Source organism: Pterocles gutturalis, unplaced genomic scaffold (genome assembly GCF_000699245.1).
Source record: "Pterocles gutturalis isolate BGI_N339 unplaced genomic scaffold, ASM69924v1 scaffold48301, whole genome shotgun sequence".
NCBI lineage: Eukaryota > Metazoa > Chordata > Aves > Pterocliformes > Pteroclidae > Pterocles > Pterocles gutturalis.
In genome coordinates, this window is record NW_010107235.1 from 7,997 (window position 1) to 24,098 (window position 16,102).

The 16,102-nt window shown below is 48.0% G+C and overlaps 2 protein-coding genes across 2 annotated transcripts; both read right to left on the reverse strand.

The window, feature by feature from the left end:
- Positions 1–514: 514 nt before the first annotated feature.
- On the reverse strand, positions 515–11,451 carry RSC1A1 (regulatory solute carrier protein, family 1, member 1; the record flags this gene model as incomplete). The annotated part of the gene is made up of 9 exons (XM_010088026.1): positions 11,406–11,451; positions 9,132–9,259; positions 8,413–8,541; positions 7,533–7,636; positions 7,049–7,121; positions 2,489–2,551; positions 2,070–2,389; positions 1,095–1,424; positions 515–743 (listed from the first exon to the last, which is right to left on the reverse strand). Coding segments are annotated over exons 7-9 (847 nt in total), but the record flags the coding sequence as incomplete, so codon positions are not given.
- On the reverse strand, positions 3,400–15,254 carry DDI2 (DNA-damage inducible 1 homolog 2 (S. cerevisiae); the record flags this gene model as incomplete). The annotated part of the gene is made up of 8 exons (XM_010088027.1): positions 3,400–3,425; positions 6,932–7,121; positions 7,533–7,636; positions 8,413–8,541; positions 9,132–9,259; positions 11,406–11,532; positions 13,874–14,104; positions 15,125–15,254. Coding segments are annotated over 8 exons (1,065 nt in total), but the record flags the coding sequence as incomplete, so codon positions are not given.
- Positions 15,255–16,102: the final 848 nt, after the last annotated feature.

Sequence of the window (16,102 nt, forward strand, 5' to 3'; positions counted from 1 at the left end):
TGGGCACCTACATACCTTTAGTAGCTGCCGTAATAGTTTCATCAGTGTCACAGCTGGACACGGGGTTACAAAGCGCAGGAGACCTAAAACCAGGACCAATCCACAAAGTCTGTCTGGACGAGCGCTGTTTCGTGTCTGTGCCAGACCGAGCTTGGCGTGTGCCTCCTGTCCCATGCACACACGGTCAATTCACTTCACAACCTGCTTTGCGCTGGACAGGGCGGTGATCTGAATGGCTTCTGCTTTTTATTCGTAACATTGGAGCTTATTCTAAAATTGTACATTTAAATAAAAACATGAATTTTCATCCAGTATGCATAATTCAAAGCTATCCTGTCCACACAACGCTAGGACTTTTTTTTCTTTTTAAAAGGCCAAATCTAGCAAGTAAAACAGAAGAGACAAGTTACTTTGGCTGCAAATAATTAAAAAATCTGGCTCAACATTCTGCTTGTACATTGTGGTGGATAATTTAGAGACGTCCTTTAAAAGAAAAGACACCCCAGTCAGCTACCTCTTCCGTAGTTACTAGGAACAACGATACCCTTGGCTAGCAAAATGAGGAGAGCGAGATCTGCGTTTCCATCCGCTTGTCGCAAAGCCTCAAGAGCTTCCTGCGTGGTAAAACCAGCGCCGAGGATCCGATCGAGGTCAGCCGCAGGGAAAGCAGGTGGAGAAGCACCCGAGGCAAGTCCGGTGTAGGCAGCTGGTGGTTCCTCACAGCCACCCAACAGCCACGGACCCTGAGGAGCAGAAGTGCTGCTTCTCCCAGGTGCTCCTGCGAGCAGGCTCCGAGTATCTTGAGATGTACCTTCATCCAGAGCAGGTGGAGAGGAAACGGATGCATTTTGCTCCAAAGCTGGACTAGTTGGGCTCTGATAACCTTCTGCCAAAACCTGCTCAGAGCTCTGGTGCTGGTCAGATGTTGCTGCAGAATTCAATACGACAAAATCACTCTTACCCGAAAACTTCTGAATTTCTAAAGCACCTTCTCCGAGAGCAGACTGCACGTGACTGATAGACCCAGTGCTGATGCTTTCTACGCCCGAATGACAAAGTTGTTTCCCCTCTGCTCTTCCACCTTCAGACCTCACCTCGCAGAAGGAACAACTCCGTTCCTGGCTGGCTGGATCTGAGCCTTTCTGCTCATCTTCAGAAAGCCTCTTCTGGTGCGCCGCTGGATCTTTGCAAACCATTTCCAGCTGAGAGACTTCTTCAGATGCAGAGATTTTACATTCTCCTTTCCGACTGATAATCAAGAGTTTGTGAAGCTCTTTCAAGGCTGATGCTAGAGATGGACATGGCTCTTCTGAAGGTCTTCCTGGATCCGTGTCCAGCTGGTGGATGCTGGAGGGGGAAGAGCTGTCTTCAGCTGCCAAATTAGACAACTCATTATTTGCAGGAATTTCACTAATGCTTTTAGACTGCAGGACATCACCAGTGGAAAGCAGATCACTCAAGGAGGATGCAGACTTCAGGGACTCCACCTCCATAGAAAAAGCATCCGCATTCAGGTCAGATACGCTTTTATTCTCTGCCTGCTGCTTCTGCTTGCTTGCTGAGCTGCATGCTTCAGCTACAGACTGCTCAACAACATCTACTTCCATGAAGGTTTCCGTATGCGTACAGCTACAGGAGGCTGACGTTTGGATACTCCCTTTCGCACAGGAAAGACCTGCTTTCTCTAGTCCATCTCCTCTCGTTTCCACAGGAGGATTTGCTGGCTGGCTGGCTTCTTCCACAGCAGGTTCCTCAACCCCTCCAACATGGCAAGGAGGTTCCGGGTCAGTTGTCTCAGTTTGCTTCTCCAGATGTTCCTTCTCTGGTTCTTTGCACGTCTGATGGTCTATGGGAAGCTCATGTTCTTGCTCTTGTTCTGAAGACAGACAGATATCTTTATTTTGCCCGTGCTTAGCAGCAGCGTCAGCCAAACTATTTTCTTTTGTCACTTCCAAAGGATGTTCCTGACCACGGTCTTGTTCGTTAGTGTTACATTCCTTTAGACTGTCAGCAAGAAATGTTTCTGTGAGTGTGTCCTGGGAAAGGCAAGCTGGCTTGCAACAGGTTACCTCCCCCGTCTGGGGAGAAGGGTCATTATTTGCCACGGAAGCATTGTTGGAAAGATGCTGTAGAGGATGTTCTTCTTCTGGGGTTACCTGGCATTCGGTTGAAGACTCAAAGGACTTGACAGCTCTAGGATCAATGGGCTCTGCGAGGCTAGATTTGGATGAGCAAACGGAAGCAGGGGCAGAGACAGAATGATCAAGTAATTGATTTGTGGGATTACAGATCTTGGAATTTAGTCCTGAAGACTGGACTGGATTTTGAAACCCATCAGAAGCTGGTAATGAGGGCATTTCCAGTGAGGTAGTTTCTTTGTCACTATTCTCTAACAGAACACAGAAAGAAAAAAGCAGTTAGGACACACGAGAGCCACTATTTTCACTGTAGTAGTGAAAAACTTGTATAAACCAGAGGCTGTAAATACCTGGTCTGTGGCCCACTCCAGCTGCAGTAAACACACACTACATGCATCAAGGCTTCTGACGTTCTGTTTGGATTAGGAAACAAACACACCAAACTCGTGTTAGCATTCAGAGCACACCACATGCATGGTTACAGTCCTGCGACCTCACGGCTCTCCTCCCCACTGTTCATCACGACAGCGTGTGAGCAGCAGGAGCTCCTCACCTTCGCTACCTTCCTGAAAGAGCTCTGCCTGGGAAATTTGTTACGTCAAGGCAAAAAAAACCCCTCAAAACTCTGCTGGAGAACAATTTACAGGCTGTTCTGTACTGTCTACGCTGCAGAGTGGCCGTGCGTGATACTAGATAAAATCTACGCAGCACAAGACATGCGTCCAGCGCCGTACTGGTTTGTTTTCCTTACGGCTGGAGACATTCAGGAGCCAGGTTTCAGGGAAATGAGAACTGAGATGGCAACACAGTTCTCAGACTGTGCTCCCAGCAGCTGTTGCTAGGAGCCATCAAGAGAAACAGCACGAACACCAGCTTGCTACAAGCAAGCATAAAGAAAAGGGGGTGAAAGACAGAAATCCCGCAAATAAACTGCTGCCCAAGGCTGGAAAGAGCAAAGCAAAGGAAGGGACGGCTAGAAGTCAAACTCAGTTCACTGCTTCCTCCCCCACACAGAGAATGGCTGAACTGCAGATCAATATCAGCAGCACCAAACCCTGGGTCTCGTTATCAGGACAGATTAAATAAGTGAACTTATCTTGCTAAAAGTCTAATCTTGCTAACGTATCAGCTCTCATGCTCCTGTTGAATCTCTGCAGTGACCGTTGCTGTAAGAGCGCCTGTTCTTCCGTTAAAGCCCTGCTCTGTCCAGTGTCACATATCCAAACGATAATCCAGATTTTGTGCTGCATGATTTGTTACGTTAGTTCCCTTTCCCTTCCCAGAGGCCTCCAAACTTAGTGGTTTTAAACACACACCACTGGTTTACACTAAGTCTTTCTCTTTTTACAGATGCCCAGGTGTACTGGGGGCCAGCCAACCATGCTCACCCATACAGCCAGGATTTCTTTGAAGTTCCTCACCATGGAAGAAATCTGCCTTTTCCACCTCAGCTACTGGTTTCTTTTATTTTTCATTAAATAAAAACGGTGCACAACATGCTGTGATACTGCACCTCTGACCAATACACTTCGGTAGAAAATACAGCAGCGCCTGCACAGAGCACTGACTCCCTTCTGTTGGCTGCACCTCTGGTCTTAATGCCACTACAACAACTCGGCAACTCTGGGGTATTAAAAGCCAGAATTATCCTGCAGATTTTCAGGCTGCTCATCTTTCCTAAGGGTGGCAAAGAGGCTTGTGACACATGGTACAGATGAAAACTGGAGGGATCTCTGTTTCTACGTGGTAGGTTTGCGTTCACGCCCTCTGTTGCCATCCCAGTCCTTTAGAGAGGAAGCAGAACTGTCTTCTGACTCAGTGGACTGGTAAAAAAGGTCTGATCAGTCAAACACAACAGGGATTTGCAGCCATTTAGGCAGCAGCAGAAGCTGGTATTCTGCCAACCACTCCTCAGCGTCATCCTTCCGAGACCCATCGTCATCCTCCTGCTGGGGTATCTCCAGGAGCTGAATCCCAGCCCCATCAAGGACATCGATCCAGCTAACGCAAGGAACAAGCCCTTCTCCACAAAGCGCACCATCAGGGATTAATTCCTCTCTATATTAGGAAAAGCCCGAGGTGTGTATGCGGTGGCAGCGCCTTTCTTCTGCAGAGGCTGCCTGGATGAAAAGCTGTAGGGGGGTAAGCTGCCTGAATACACTTCCTCCTAAAGCAACTGCAGTTTTCCTGCCAGTTTCGGAAATCCTCCATAACCACCAAGATTCCCAGCGGCGGTGGGGAAAACACCGCAGATGGACAGAAAAGAGCAAGCTCTCAGACATAAACAAAGCAGACGTGGAGGATCCAGATCCCAGTAAAACAGCCCAGGACTCACTACCACCTCAGCTGCCTTTCCCTAGGAGTTGAAAACACCAACAAGCCAGCTGAGAGAAACCATGAGGCTCCCTAAAGTGAGCTTCGGGGGGGTTAAATAAAGCTCAAGAATAATCCAGGTGCATTCCAAAATGAGAACTTGAATAACCTACAGATGTACGCAGCAATTTCTGCGGTACCATCTACCAGAAGGCAGCGACAAGAACACAGGACACGGGGGGAGCTGAGCTTCCCTCGTCCAACATCATGTCCTCTCCCTCTGCAGTTTCCTGTCCTTTCCCTTGGCTTTCCTGGTACCACATACCAGCCTCTAACAGTTTGGGAAGAGAGGAGGATATACGTTAATATTCTGACACTTTAGGATATGGCCAAACACCCGTGGGCCAGAGGCTTTAATACGTCTGAGACTTGCACACCGTCCGTCTAACCCAGACCCACCTCGCTCTGTGCGCTGGTGTTCTACAGGCACTAAGGCAGTACAGCAAACAGACTCCTGTTCTCATAAATCTTTGATGTTCCCCTGGGGCTCAGCATGGATGGAGAATGGTCAACTGCTGCTGAGTCTGAACAAAGCCACATGGTCTGTAGAACTGGACTGGTACAAACGCAGCTTTGATTCAAGTCATTTTAGGCACTTTTCATTTTAAAACACTTGACTAAAATGCTTTTATTGTAAAGACTCACCTACTTTGGGCCCAGACATTTGCTTTTATTCGACCCTTTCAGCAGAGAACCAAGTCCAACCAACTCTGATGGCTGCGAAATCTCATCCAAAATGGAGAGAGATTGCAAAAACCAACCCAGGCTTCATCAGGCTCCAAATCTGAACAGGAAAAGAACTAATATTTACCTCTGCACATTTTCTCTGCCAGGTTACGGGAAGAGACACGAGCCCAACTACCGAGTCCGACCTTTAGCTACACCAAAACCTCACGGGGGCAAGGTCAAATCTGGGTTTGTGTTTCTCTCTACTTGCTGCAAATTCAAATTTGGCTTTAAAAGTCAAACATGCAAACCATTTCTTGCTGATTCATTAAAGCCAGGCCTTCCTCTCGAGGTTTTTACATCTCTGGAAAACTTGTAGTCTTAAAATGGAAGAAAATTGGTCAAATAAGTGCAGTCCTGTGCTCCCCTTAGTGTAAGCAACTTCGTTATTTGCAAAAAAGTCACTGCTTAATCTTTGGACTATCAAGCAGCAATTGGGAAGTGTTAATGAAAAATTTCAGTGCATCACAACTGGTTTTATATATATATATATATATATATGGTTAAATCTGGTTATCACACTTCAATTTTAAATATGGGCATGCTAGAGTCTTAAAAAAATTAGCAATAAAAATGCTGAAGAAATCAACTTTATCAGCTTAAACATGACCCGGCAAAGAGTTCTGCACGTGTCAGGGAAACAGAATCTTCCTGCGTGCTTTCAGAGGAAAACTGAGCAGTAAACCCCAAATGTCTCTATAAAACACTGGCATATAAAATGTTATATTTAAAAGTTTTGGGAAAGGCCTAAAGAATACGCTTTGGGAGGTATTCAAAGCTTCACTGTAATAGCAAGGAAAAAAAATAATGAACTTTCCTTTAGTCAAAAGCTGAAGTTAAGGGAGGAGTGAAACAGAAAATCTGGGTTTCAGACAGTTTCGTAGCTCAGCTTTCAGCTATTTTGGCATCTCCACGAAATTTTGGAGTTACCAAAATCTTCCGTAGCCCCGTCAGTCTGCATGTGTGCAGCTCAGGGATTCCAGAGGCACAGGGAACAACACTCTGGGGAGGGTGAAAATGCTCTTTGCAGGTCACGTTGAAGGCTGATGATATACTCTAGGACGTAAATTCAGCTGCTTCTTTTGAAATTTAGAGCAACAATAATCCTCAGTAACAGAAGCGATTCCCCTTCCAAGGGCACAAGCACCATTCAATGGAAAAAATGCCGAAATAGTGCTATTTCAAAAAATTGTCATGAACTTTTGTCCAGAGATTTGTACTTACTGCTGCAGCTCCTCTATTTTTACAAGCTGCAGCTATGAAGAACAAGCTTTGTGGAAGTCTCCACAATGCTGTCCACGTGTGAGGCTGCTGAAATCCCACACAACTGAACTGTGTCCCTGAGTGGGCGCTGCAACGCGACCCAGGTGAATGGTGCCAGAGACAACTATCTATCTCCACACCTTCAATGGCCAAGAAACCACAGCAGGTGGGACGTTGCAAGGACAGCACAAATTAAACAGCAAGCACCCCTGAATGCCTTCACGCAGATTTTGCTGTACAGAAAGGAAGAGAGAAGTGCAGTTAGAGGCTACAAGCAAGACTAAAACCCCTTTCTCTCCACCATTTCCTCGCTCATGCTGCATTAGGCTGCATCTCCTAGGAGCTGAGAAGGGGGGACGGCCAACAGACATCCTTGATGCACAGCGAGAAAACTACACAGATTAATATTTCAACCGGGCTCCTCCTGGTACCTGCTTCTTCTACAGACTTCTGTATTGCTTCTGCTAGTTCCTGGTCTGCAATCTCCTCTGGCCGCACGTCCTCCCGCCCGGCGCCGTAAGCCAGACGGGCACACTCGGGGAGCTCGCCCTCCGGGAGGAAAGTGGTCTGCGAGCCAGTCGTGCCAATCACGAGTACATTCTTCTTGAGATCAATCGAACACTGCGAAAGAGCATCGAGACATCAGGGGCCTGCATAAGAGCCAGTCAATTCCCAGAAAAAAAAAGGGGAAATAACGTTAAATAATCCATTTCTAGTGGGAACAACTCATAGCAACTACACAAAGTGGGTCAAGGGCAAAGCTATGAGCAAGTTTGACTTGATTTGCAATAAATCATTCCATTGGAAAGCTCTGAGCATCTTTAGAGCAAAAAACCTTCAGGGAGCAGCCAGACACCCTACAGCTATCCGTGATGTATGTGGTGTATGTACTTCTGTCATAGCTGTCTGGAAGATAATCCACCATCAACTCTCCCCAGGAAAATCCTAATAAATTCACAGGCACAGTGTTCATGTTGCACTTAGCACTTAACTTGGAAGAGCCAGTAACTGTTTCAAAAGAGGTTTTGATACCTGATGCCTCTTGAGCATATCCAGCCCTAGAAGCATGTCCATGGGCTGCTCCTCAAGGATGGAGAAGGAGCATGCCAGGAAATCCCCTTCGATCTGGACCTGAGCTGAAACGCAAGGGAGAGGAGTTACCACCTCGCAACAGGACAGCACAACAAATCTACCTGCTGCTCTTCCAGCTCCTGGGAAAGGTCTGCACAAACCTGCTGGACAAAGCTGACACCAGAGCTCTGACCTACTGTTTTGGTCACAGAAAATCAAGCTCCGTGCAAGCCCCAGGGACCATCAGGCCTGCCGTGATCTCAAGAAGTTAATTATTTTAAAAGCTGACCTGCTGTACAGCCCTAAGTACAGCTTATCAAACCCTCCGAGCTGGAGTCACTGCGTACGGCTCGCTAGAGCACAAACCTAAAGAGCAACAACAGTGCAGAGAATTGATTTTTCTGACAATAAGGACAATCTTCTCTCATCCAGAAAACCTGCACAAGAGCACAGCCAGCCTTCTCTTCCCAAAGGAACAGGGAACGCTCCACTGGACTGGAACCCCTCCTGAGCACCTCCTACTGCTCAGCAGTCCCCCCAAACAGGACACATTGTGCTATTTCACATTAGCCCCGTTTTTGGCAGCCAGAGTCAACACATCCTCTGAGCTGAGGACTCCCTCACCTAAAAGTGTTACGGTAACTCCATTAGAAAAGCATTAAACACGACAGGAGCCAGAGTACCGTGCCCGAGACAAATGAACGTATTGCCGACGCACTTTTATTTTACTCGGTGGGAGTTTCTAACAATTATAGCATCAAACGAGACACTCCTGGGTGCCAAGATTGTGGGAAAAGCAGACTGCTGCTAAAGCTGCCCAAAGAACTGCACCACCACTTACCTAAGTGCACTCTACCAATTATTTTCTGCGTCCCGACACCTTTAGCGATGCCAGCCCATCGCCGATCTACCAGCCTCATGATGTTGCACCTTTCAGCACAAGCTTGGCTCATGATGGTCATCTGGGCACCTACCAGCAAGAGAATTTGTATTAAATCCCCGACAGCTCATCACAAATTAAAAATCTCTCCTGGAAGGGCTTAAGATCTTGTACTCAGCAGCCAGGAAACCACATTGCATCAGCAACTGCATTAGGGCAAAAAGGCTTCCTTGGAATTGATCGTTTATACCCAGCTCAGTGCCAACAGTGAAGAACGTATTACTGCAGAGCTGGAAAACCCCAAGTGCCTTCCCTTTAAGGCTGTGGATGGGAAGCACAGCATTAAAGGCGAGCAAAATCCCTCCATCTGTAAAATGAGATAAGACACACGTGGCGGTGACCTTGCTGGCAACGCAGCCATCAGACCCAGAAATTCTCCCGGGAGCCTTGATCTGCGGTGTTCAAGCGCTCGCGTACGCCACTTCTCTCAACAATTTGCTCTGTTTGCCTCAAACAATGCCTGGGTGGCTCTCAGGTTTTAATCAGGTGCTTCAAAACCTTGTAATGCGGTGTTTTATTATGGAAAGTGAGTATTTTGGGCAAAACTTCTGGAGTATTTGCTGTCTCCCTCAGCAAGGAAAAGGAGAGTGCAGAGAAAGATGGAAATGATGGGAATTCACCTGAGTCAACAAAGGCTTTCACTGGATGTCCGTTGACTTTGCAGTTAATATACAGCATCACCACCTGGCCAAAACTCTCGGGGGCCTCTTCCATCGCTATCGTCATGTTTTCTTCAATGTTTTGTTGCCTGAATTTAACGGAGAAGAGAGAGAGAGAAAAATCAGACCTTCATCAGCCGAACATTATAAGCATCCCCCCGATGTACAAACAGACCTGGTAATCCCACCTGCTGCAGCTCACCTTACAAACAGTGTGTTTAAAGCACAGCAAAGACTGCTTCGTTAGCTAAACGTAGCTGCCTTCGCTGGAGATTGCTGGTAATGATCTCTGGATTAATCCAGAGACACCGAGTCACTCCCCAGCAGCCAGACTCCTCCTTCCAACCCCTTGCCTAGCTCACACTGCAGCACCAGACAACCTGACGGAAACCTGGCACCACAGAGTTAACCTGGAGAACTTGTGAGTGGAAAACCTCCGTATTTGTTTGTCACTCTAAAATAAAGCGCTGAGGGCACACGATGATGCTGCTGCCGGTAGCTACAACACTGGAACCCCACACTGCAGCTGAACGTTAAAATCCTCCGACGTTTCCCTGGCAGCTTTCCGTCTCCAGGCATAGGAAGGGAGGGAGGGGAGCAAAACCGCAGAGAGAACACCACCCTGAGCACAAGCCCGTGGTGCAAATTCAACCCTACAGCAGCAACACTCTTCCAGAAGCCCATCAGGAATCTTGGAAGTGATGGGTATCCGTAGTGACTGCATCTGAAATAGCTTTATCTACCAATTTTGATGCCATTTCACTTCGCCTCATCAGTAGGGGAAGAGGAAAAACCCCCAAGCTCTTCTCTTACCCATCTTCTAACCCAGGCTTTGAGCAACCTGGGCTAGTGGGAGGTGTCCCTGCCCATGGCAGCGGGTGGAACTTGATGATCTTTAAGGTCCCTTCCCACCCAAACCCTTCTGTGATTCTAAGACAGGCAGACGTGGTTTCTTGGTGGGGGAGGAAAACAGCTAAAAGCACCCGGAACCTGACTCACTTGGGAGAAGAAGCACGCCACCGCCAGGCTGTCCTGCTTCACATACTCATGAAACAAAGAGCCACGCCTTTTTCTGCCCTTACTTAAGCTTAAATCAGATATACAGTGGTCAATCTTCCGTTTGCTTTCTTGTCAAATCCATTATTCTGTTTTCTCTGTGCCTGACACTTTCTCCACCTAAGACGTGTCTCAAAAAAATAAGATGTTTGTGGTAGGTCCCAATCAATCTTGGGCAGAGTGCATCGAATTAAGCAAGGAGTTCAGAGAAACTAAGTGGGGTGGGAAATCTGGGGACTTCTAGATGCCCAAACTGTTCCCTAACAGCTGCACAGCCTTGGGCACATCACCTTGATCTGTCACCTCGTCTAAGGAGGAAGGAAAACGTTCCTATGCCTCTGAGCAATGTTTTGCTATCTACAAATGTGTATTTTTCTGCGTGGCTGAGTGCTTATCCAGCAGCAACACCTTGTCAGTCATAACGCAAGAATGACTCTTACCGCAAATGAATTCTGGTTATGACCAACTATGAGCCTGTATTGGAAAGATATTTCTTTATCAGGGTAAAAAACCCGCACCAGTCTTGTTCCGACTCAAAGATTTATCACCCAATTTAAGAAATCAAGCCTCAGCCCAATGCAATTACATTTGGAAGACAGCAAGACGGAGCGAGCACGGATGAGCGGAACATATTTCCACAGAACATCTCTGCCGACAGCAGTGATGTTCGGAGTCTGGAATTAGCCAGAGAGACACAACAATTAGCAGTACGGGAAACCAGATCTCAAAAGGCAGCTGGGAGAAATGACGCCACGTTGCTGTGCAGAGAGATCAGCTTAGAGACCAACACAGCCCAGCTCCCGCGTTCAAAACACGCCTGAGTGCCACCTCCCCACGGGATCTCGGCTAAGTGCTTTCCGCAAGTGCTCTTGGTTCAGAGTGGACCAGCTCAGACAGCTCTGGGACATCACGTGCACGGACAGCGGCGTTGCCACCTCCTGAGCTGTGCTCAGCTGGATACGACTAAAGGATGGGGTGTCCCTGCGTGTCCCCAAATCCCAACTTTCCCATGTGCAAAGGTGGCTCAGAGCATCACCCCGGGAGGAAATCCATGTCTTAAGGCAGGATCTAAACACGCTCCTGGTATCCTCCAAGGAAAAAGCACCATGGGTGAAAGCATCCTGCGGAAAAAGGCGCCGTGAAAACCTCCAAAACCCGAAAGCAGCTTTGGTTTGCTACCTTATGTCTTCTTCGATCTTGGCCTGCGCCTCGAGATCAAACGGGTCAGCGGAATAGAGTCGGATCCTCTCCTGCTCCCGCCGGGCTCGGTCCTGCTGCTGCTCCAGCAACACCCTGGTGAATTTCTCTGCAGTAAGGAGGAGATACAGAAATGCTTTTTACTGGAAATCACTCTTACAAATCAAGTTCTGGCACAGCAAACTCTTCTGTTTCTGCCAGCATGCACTCAAGGGTAGGCTCAGCGGCTCAGGCACAAAAGGCTTCCTCGGAAGGCAGCACGGATGGACCTCAAAGGAGCGGCGGCAAACCTGGGAACCTGCTGAGATGAAAAGCAACTGGACAGAGCTCTTTCTCCGTGTGTCTGCTACGCAAACTCACCTGAATCAAACTCAGTTTCTTCGCATGTACATTTTTATATGGGAGAAAAATGGAAAAACCATGAAGGCAACAATATTTAAAACAAAGAGCTGCCGCTAAACCAGGAATTGCCCACACAATACTCCAAAAAAACAGCTGCAAAACCAGGAGATAAATGAGACCTGAAGCAGAAATCAGGACCACAGAACTTGCCCAGTTCAACCGAGGAGCTCGAGCACATGTGTATTTTGAAAAAGCTTCAGAGGTAGAAGCGAGATTTCACAGCTCTCAGCAAGACGGCGGATCTACAGGATCAGCTTGAAAAATCCATCACATTTTACACTCGGCAATCCCTGGTAAAATAACAGCCTGCAGATCCAGCAAAGAGCAAACACAAAAGTGTAAGACCTAAAAAGGCTGAAACAAATCTTACTTTAAACCTGAGTAACAAAGGCAAAGACAGAGACATTATAATCCCTACAGCTGACCTCCTGCCCCTGAAATCAAGAGGTCCTAGGTGGGACACCCGCATCACAAAGTCCAGCCGCACGTTTTAAGCCTACAGTTCTCAGATCTCCGCTTTTTGGATGGCCTCTGGCTATTTTTCAGTCCTTGGATGTGATCGTGTGTGTTCCCAAAAGGACTTGTCAACAAATGAAGTTCTGCAAACACAGAAGGTTGTGGGTTTGCTTCCAGAATCGCGGCTCCCACAAAGCAGCTCTCTGGCTGTTACATGTTCAGGAAGGCTCTGGGTATGTTTTCCTGGTTTGTTTTTTTTGTTTGTTTTTAAATGAGGCTTCTGTATAGCAGGTGCCGTCTAAAGTGCTTGCAGTGCATCCAGCAGAGTCACACGGCACATACCTCTGCGTCTGCTCGGGCAGCAGAGCCAGAGCTGAGCTGGATCCGTGCCCAACTCCTGACAGCAGCACCACAGACCGACGAGAGCACGACCAGAACAAACCCCACTTCCCTCCGACAGCCCACTGCGGTGATTCGGGACTGAAAATGCACATCTGAATCACAGCTTAACGCGCACAACAAGACATGACAGGTCAGCAGATGAGCCAGTTCTTGGGCTTAACCTCATTTTCCGTGCCAACAGCAGCATGTCTCCTCAAGGTGACGGGAAAAACACCTGCACTATGGACACAGCGCTCGCAAGAAGCGTGGAGAAGCTTGAGAGCACAGAGGACATGGTTCTAACTCTGGATATGAGGTAGAATCAGAATTTTAAAATTAAAAAGACCCACAATATCCACGCAAATTCCTTTCTAGCTTCCTTTGACCGAGAGAAATCACTGGGATGTAACCTTGGAAGGGGAAAAAATAGTCTCCTGCTAGAAGCTCTTGATTCATTTCCCCAAAGTCAACAGGATTTATCTCCTAACTACACATCTTGCAGAGGTTTAGAAGCACACCCTCTGACGCAAAAAACACGCCTCTGTTTTCATTCTGAAAGGACACCAGAGTTCAGAGCTTTCGTCACAGGAAGAACGAGGGACCAACACCAGCGACTCGCCTGCAGAAGAGGTGAAGGACACGGTACTGGGCATCAACTGTGCCCTGACTACGTAAACACTCAAAATGAACAGAGAGTTAAACATTGACGACTATTCCCATCGGAAAAGCTCCGTAAAGACACCATTTACTTGGTCCTTTTCCTCTCCCTTCCAACATCCACGTCCACAGCAGCCACCCATTAGGGACAGGGTTGGATTCACTGCTCTCTGCTGAGGTCTCAGCGGGCTCTGGGATGCAGCGAACGCAACACCATTGCCAAAAAACATGCATTTGGAGAGTCTGGGCATAAAAATCAGGAGCTGAGCCACTTGTTTATACAGAAATTCAGCTTATCTGTGCACCTGAGAGTTCAAAGTAGGACACAGAGGATATTAATAAAGCCAAGCAGAAGAAATACGCCAAACTTGCCAGAAACGGTCTTGTTAGAAAGAGAGGAACTCTGCCTTCCGTCCTCCCACCTGGCACCTTTTAGCAGCACCACCAACGAGCTGGCAGTGAACGTCCCAGCCTGTTAAAAACCTGTGGCTGCTTTTTATTAGAACGGAGCTCAGATTTAAAACCACCTCCCACAGCTTAAAAACCCGACTTACCCAGGTCTCCGCTGAGCAAAGCTTCTGCCAAGGGCGGGTTGCGCTCCTTCAGCAGGGACAGCTCGTGGGGATTGGCAAGCAGCATCTCCCGGAGCAGCGCCGGATTGTCCAAACCCTGAGGGAAGGACGGTGCATCGGGAGGGGATGGGCGAGGACGCTGTGCTGCTGGCTGATGCTGCTGAGTCGATGTCCCGGGAACTGCGATGCTGCTGAAGTCTATCCTCGGCAGACCTTGAGGGAAAAGAGGTTGGATGTGTTAGTGCTTCATGTCTGCAATTCTGCTGGAAAAAGGCAGTGGAAAAACCACGGGAAGGATGAGCCGCTCTTAATGCTGCGGGATTAGACCGGATCCTGTGAACAGCAATTTGTGTCGGAAGCTCAGCCATGTACACAGGTTACTGGGTTAGGAATGCCAGCGTGGATTTACGTAACTGGTCTCGCCATCGATCTGCCCATTTTTTATCCCCTGAAATGCACTTGCAGAATCGCAGACTGGTTATTTCCACCTTCGTAAATGTGAATGTCACCCAGAGGGATTGTAAAGCTAAACCCAGTGTCTCTAAGGTGCTTCCAAATCTCTCAGATTAAAAAAAAAAAAAAAATTTCTGCAGACCTGCATTGCAGGTACCCGCTGAGGCAGGAGGATGAAGACCACAAGCAGCGCTCCCACGCCCTTCTCAGGCAGCGATACCTCCGTTTCCAGCGGTACTTTATGACAGGGATTTGTTAGGAATGGCTGCAGAAGGTAGGGCAGAGGAGCAGGGCTCTGCTCAGATGTTATCGGAGGGATCTTTCACGCGTGCGCACGATTGCGTAACTGGGTTTGTCGAGGCATGGCTTCTCTGGGTGTTTGTCACGGTACGGATTCAGAGCGCAGATCGCAGCAGCTTTTCAACACGGCTGAGCTGCGCAGACGTGTATTATTGTTACACCACGCGGGAAGCAAACCGGCAGTCACATGAAAATTCACAAAAAGCGCTGCTCTGGACCAGTTACCTTCCTCGCTTTCTCTGTATTCCCCCACAAGAACAGTAAAAAAGTATTCACTTCCTTAGAACAAAAAAGAAAGTTAAATTAGAAGCCTTTTTGCCGATTTTAAGAGCCCCCTGCCTCATCCCTAGCCACCCTCCTTCGGAAGTGTTCTTCCTGGCAAGGTGCTGAAGGAGACTGACAGGAGATGGAGCTGGTGTTTGAGAAATATCGAGATTTCTGGATGCTCGGAGCAAAAGCCCAGCACAAATCCTTTCTCACCTGGGAAACGGATGGAGGGCCGTGGCTCGACAGTCTCCTTCTGTCGCAAAATCACCACGTCGCCGTCCTTCAAGCCATAGGAGGCCAAAGATCTGTTGTTGTCTGTTAAAGGCCGCTCGGCATAGACGATCTGTTCGTGGAGAGAGCGCAATGAAAAACACCAGGCGTGACAAAGCACGCAACACGTCACCTTTTTTTATTTTTATTTTGTTAGGAAGGCGTTCCCGTAAATCCCCCGGCCCCATCTCGAGCTGCAGAAGGGAAGGCGTGCAATTCCACCACGGGCATGGACAGCCTCTGCCACAGCACCTCGACCTCCAGCACAGAGAGAACTCAATGAGTAGAAGGTTGGACAAGGACACGGAGGTGTCTGTACTGAAATCCAGGCAAAGCCAGCATCTCAGAGGAGGGCTGGTCTCTCTTAATCAGATTTTTAGAGGAAAGCAAGCCTCCCACCAGGGCTGTTTGCCACACGTTTCCAAAACCCAACCTCTACGATCCCACAAGTCACGGCTGTCTTCTACGGCGTCATCTCCTCCCGAGCGAGCACCTATCGCCATGGACCGCCAGCACGCACGGAGGCGGCATCGATCAGGGCAGATCCGTGGATGATCCAATATCCATGATCTCCGCCTCGTCCCACAACACGGGTCCCCAGAATAACCAGTTTCACAGGGACCTCAAGGATGAGCTCAGTGATTTCCAGTTTACTTCACCGATGTCACTCTACCCAAAGACTCTGCTCCCAAGACTGCAATCAGCCCACGGTGGGGAATTAATGTTTTTTGACCATAAAACACAAAGTCACATCTTTTTCTATCACGATAATCTGACCTAACAAATTAAACATAAAACCATATTGAGATAAAAATGAATAATCACCATGGGAACATTTCTGTTAACATCAGATCCGTCATACCTACGGCTATCCTAAATTAAAAAGAAAATATCGTGATATATTAAATATAAAATATTAAA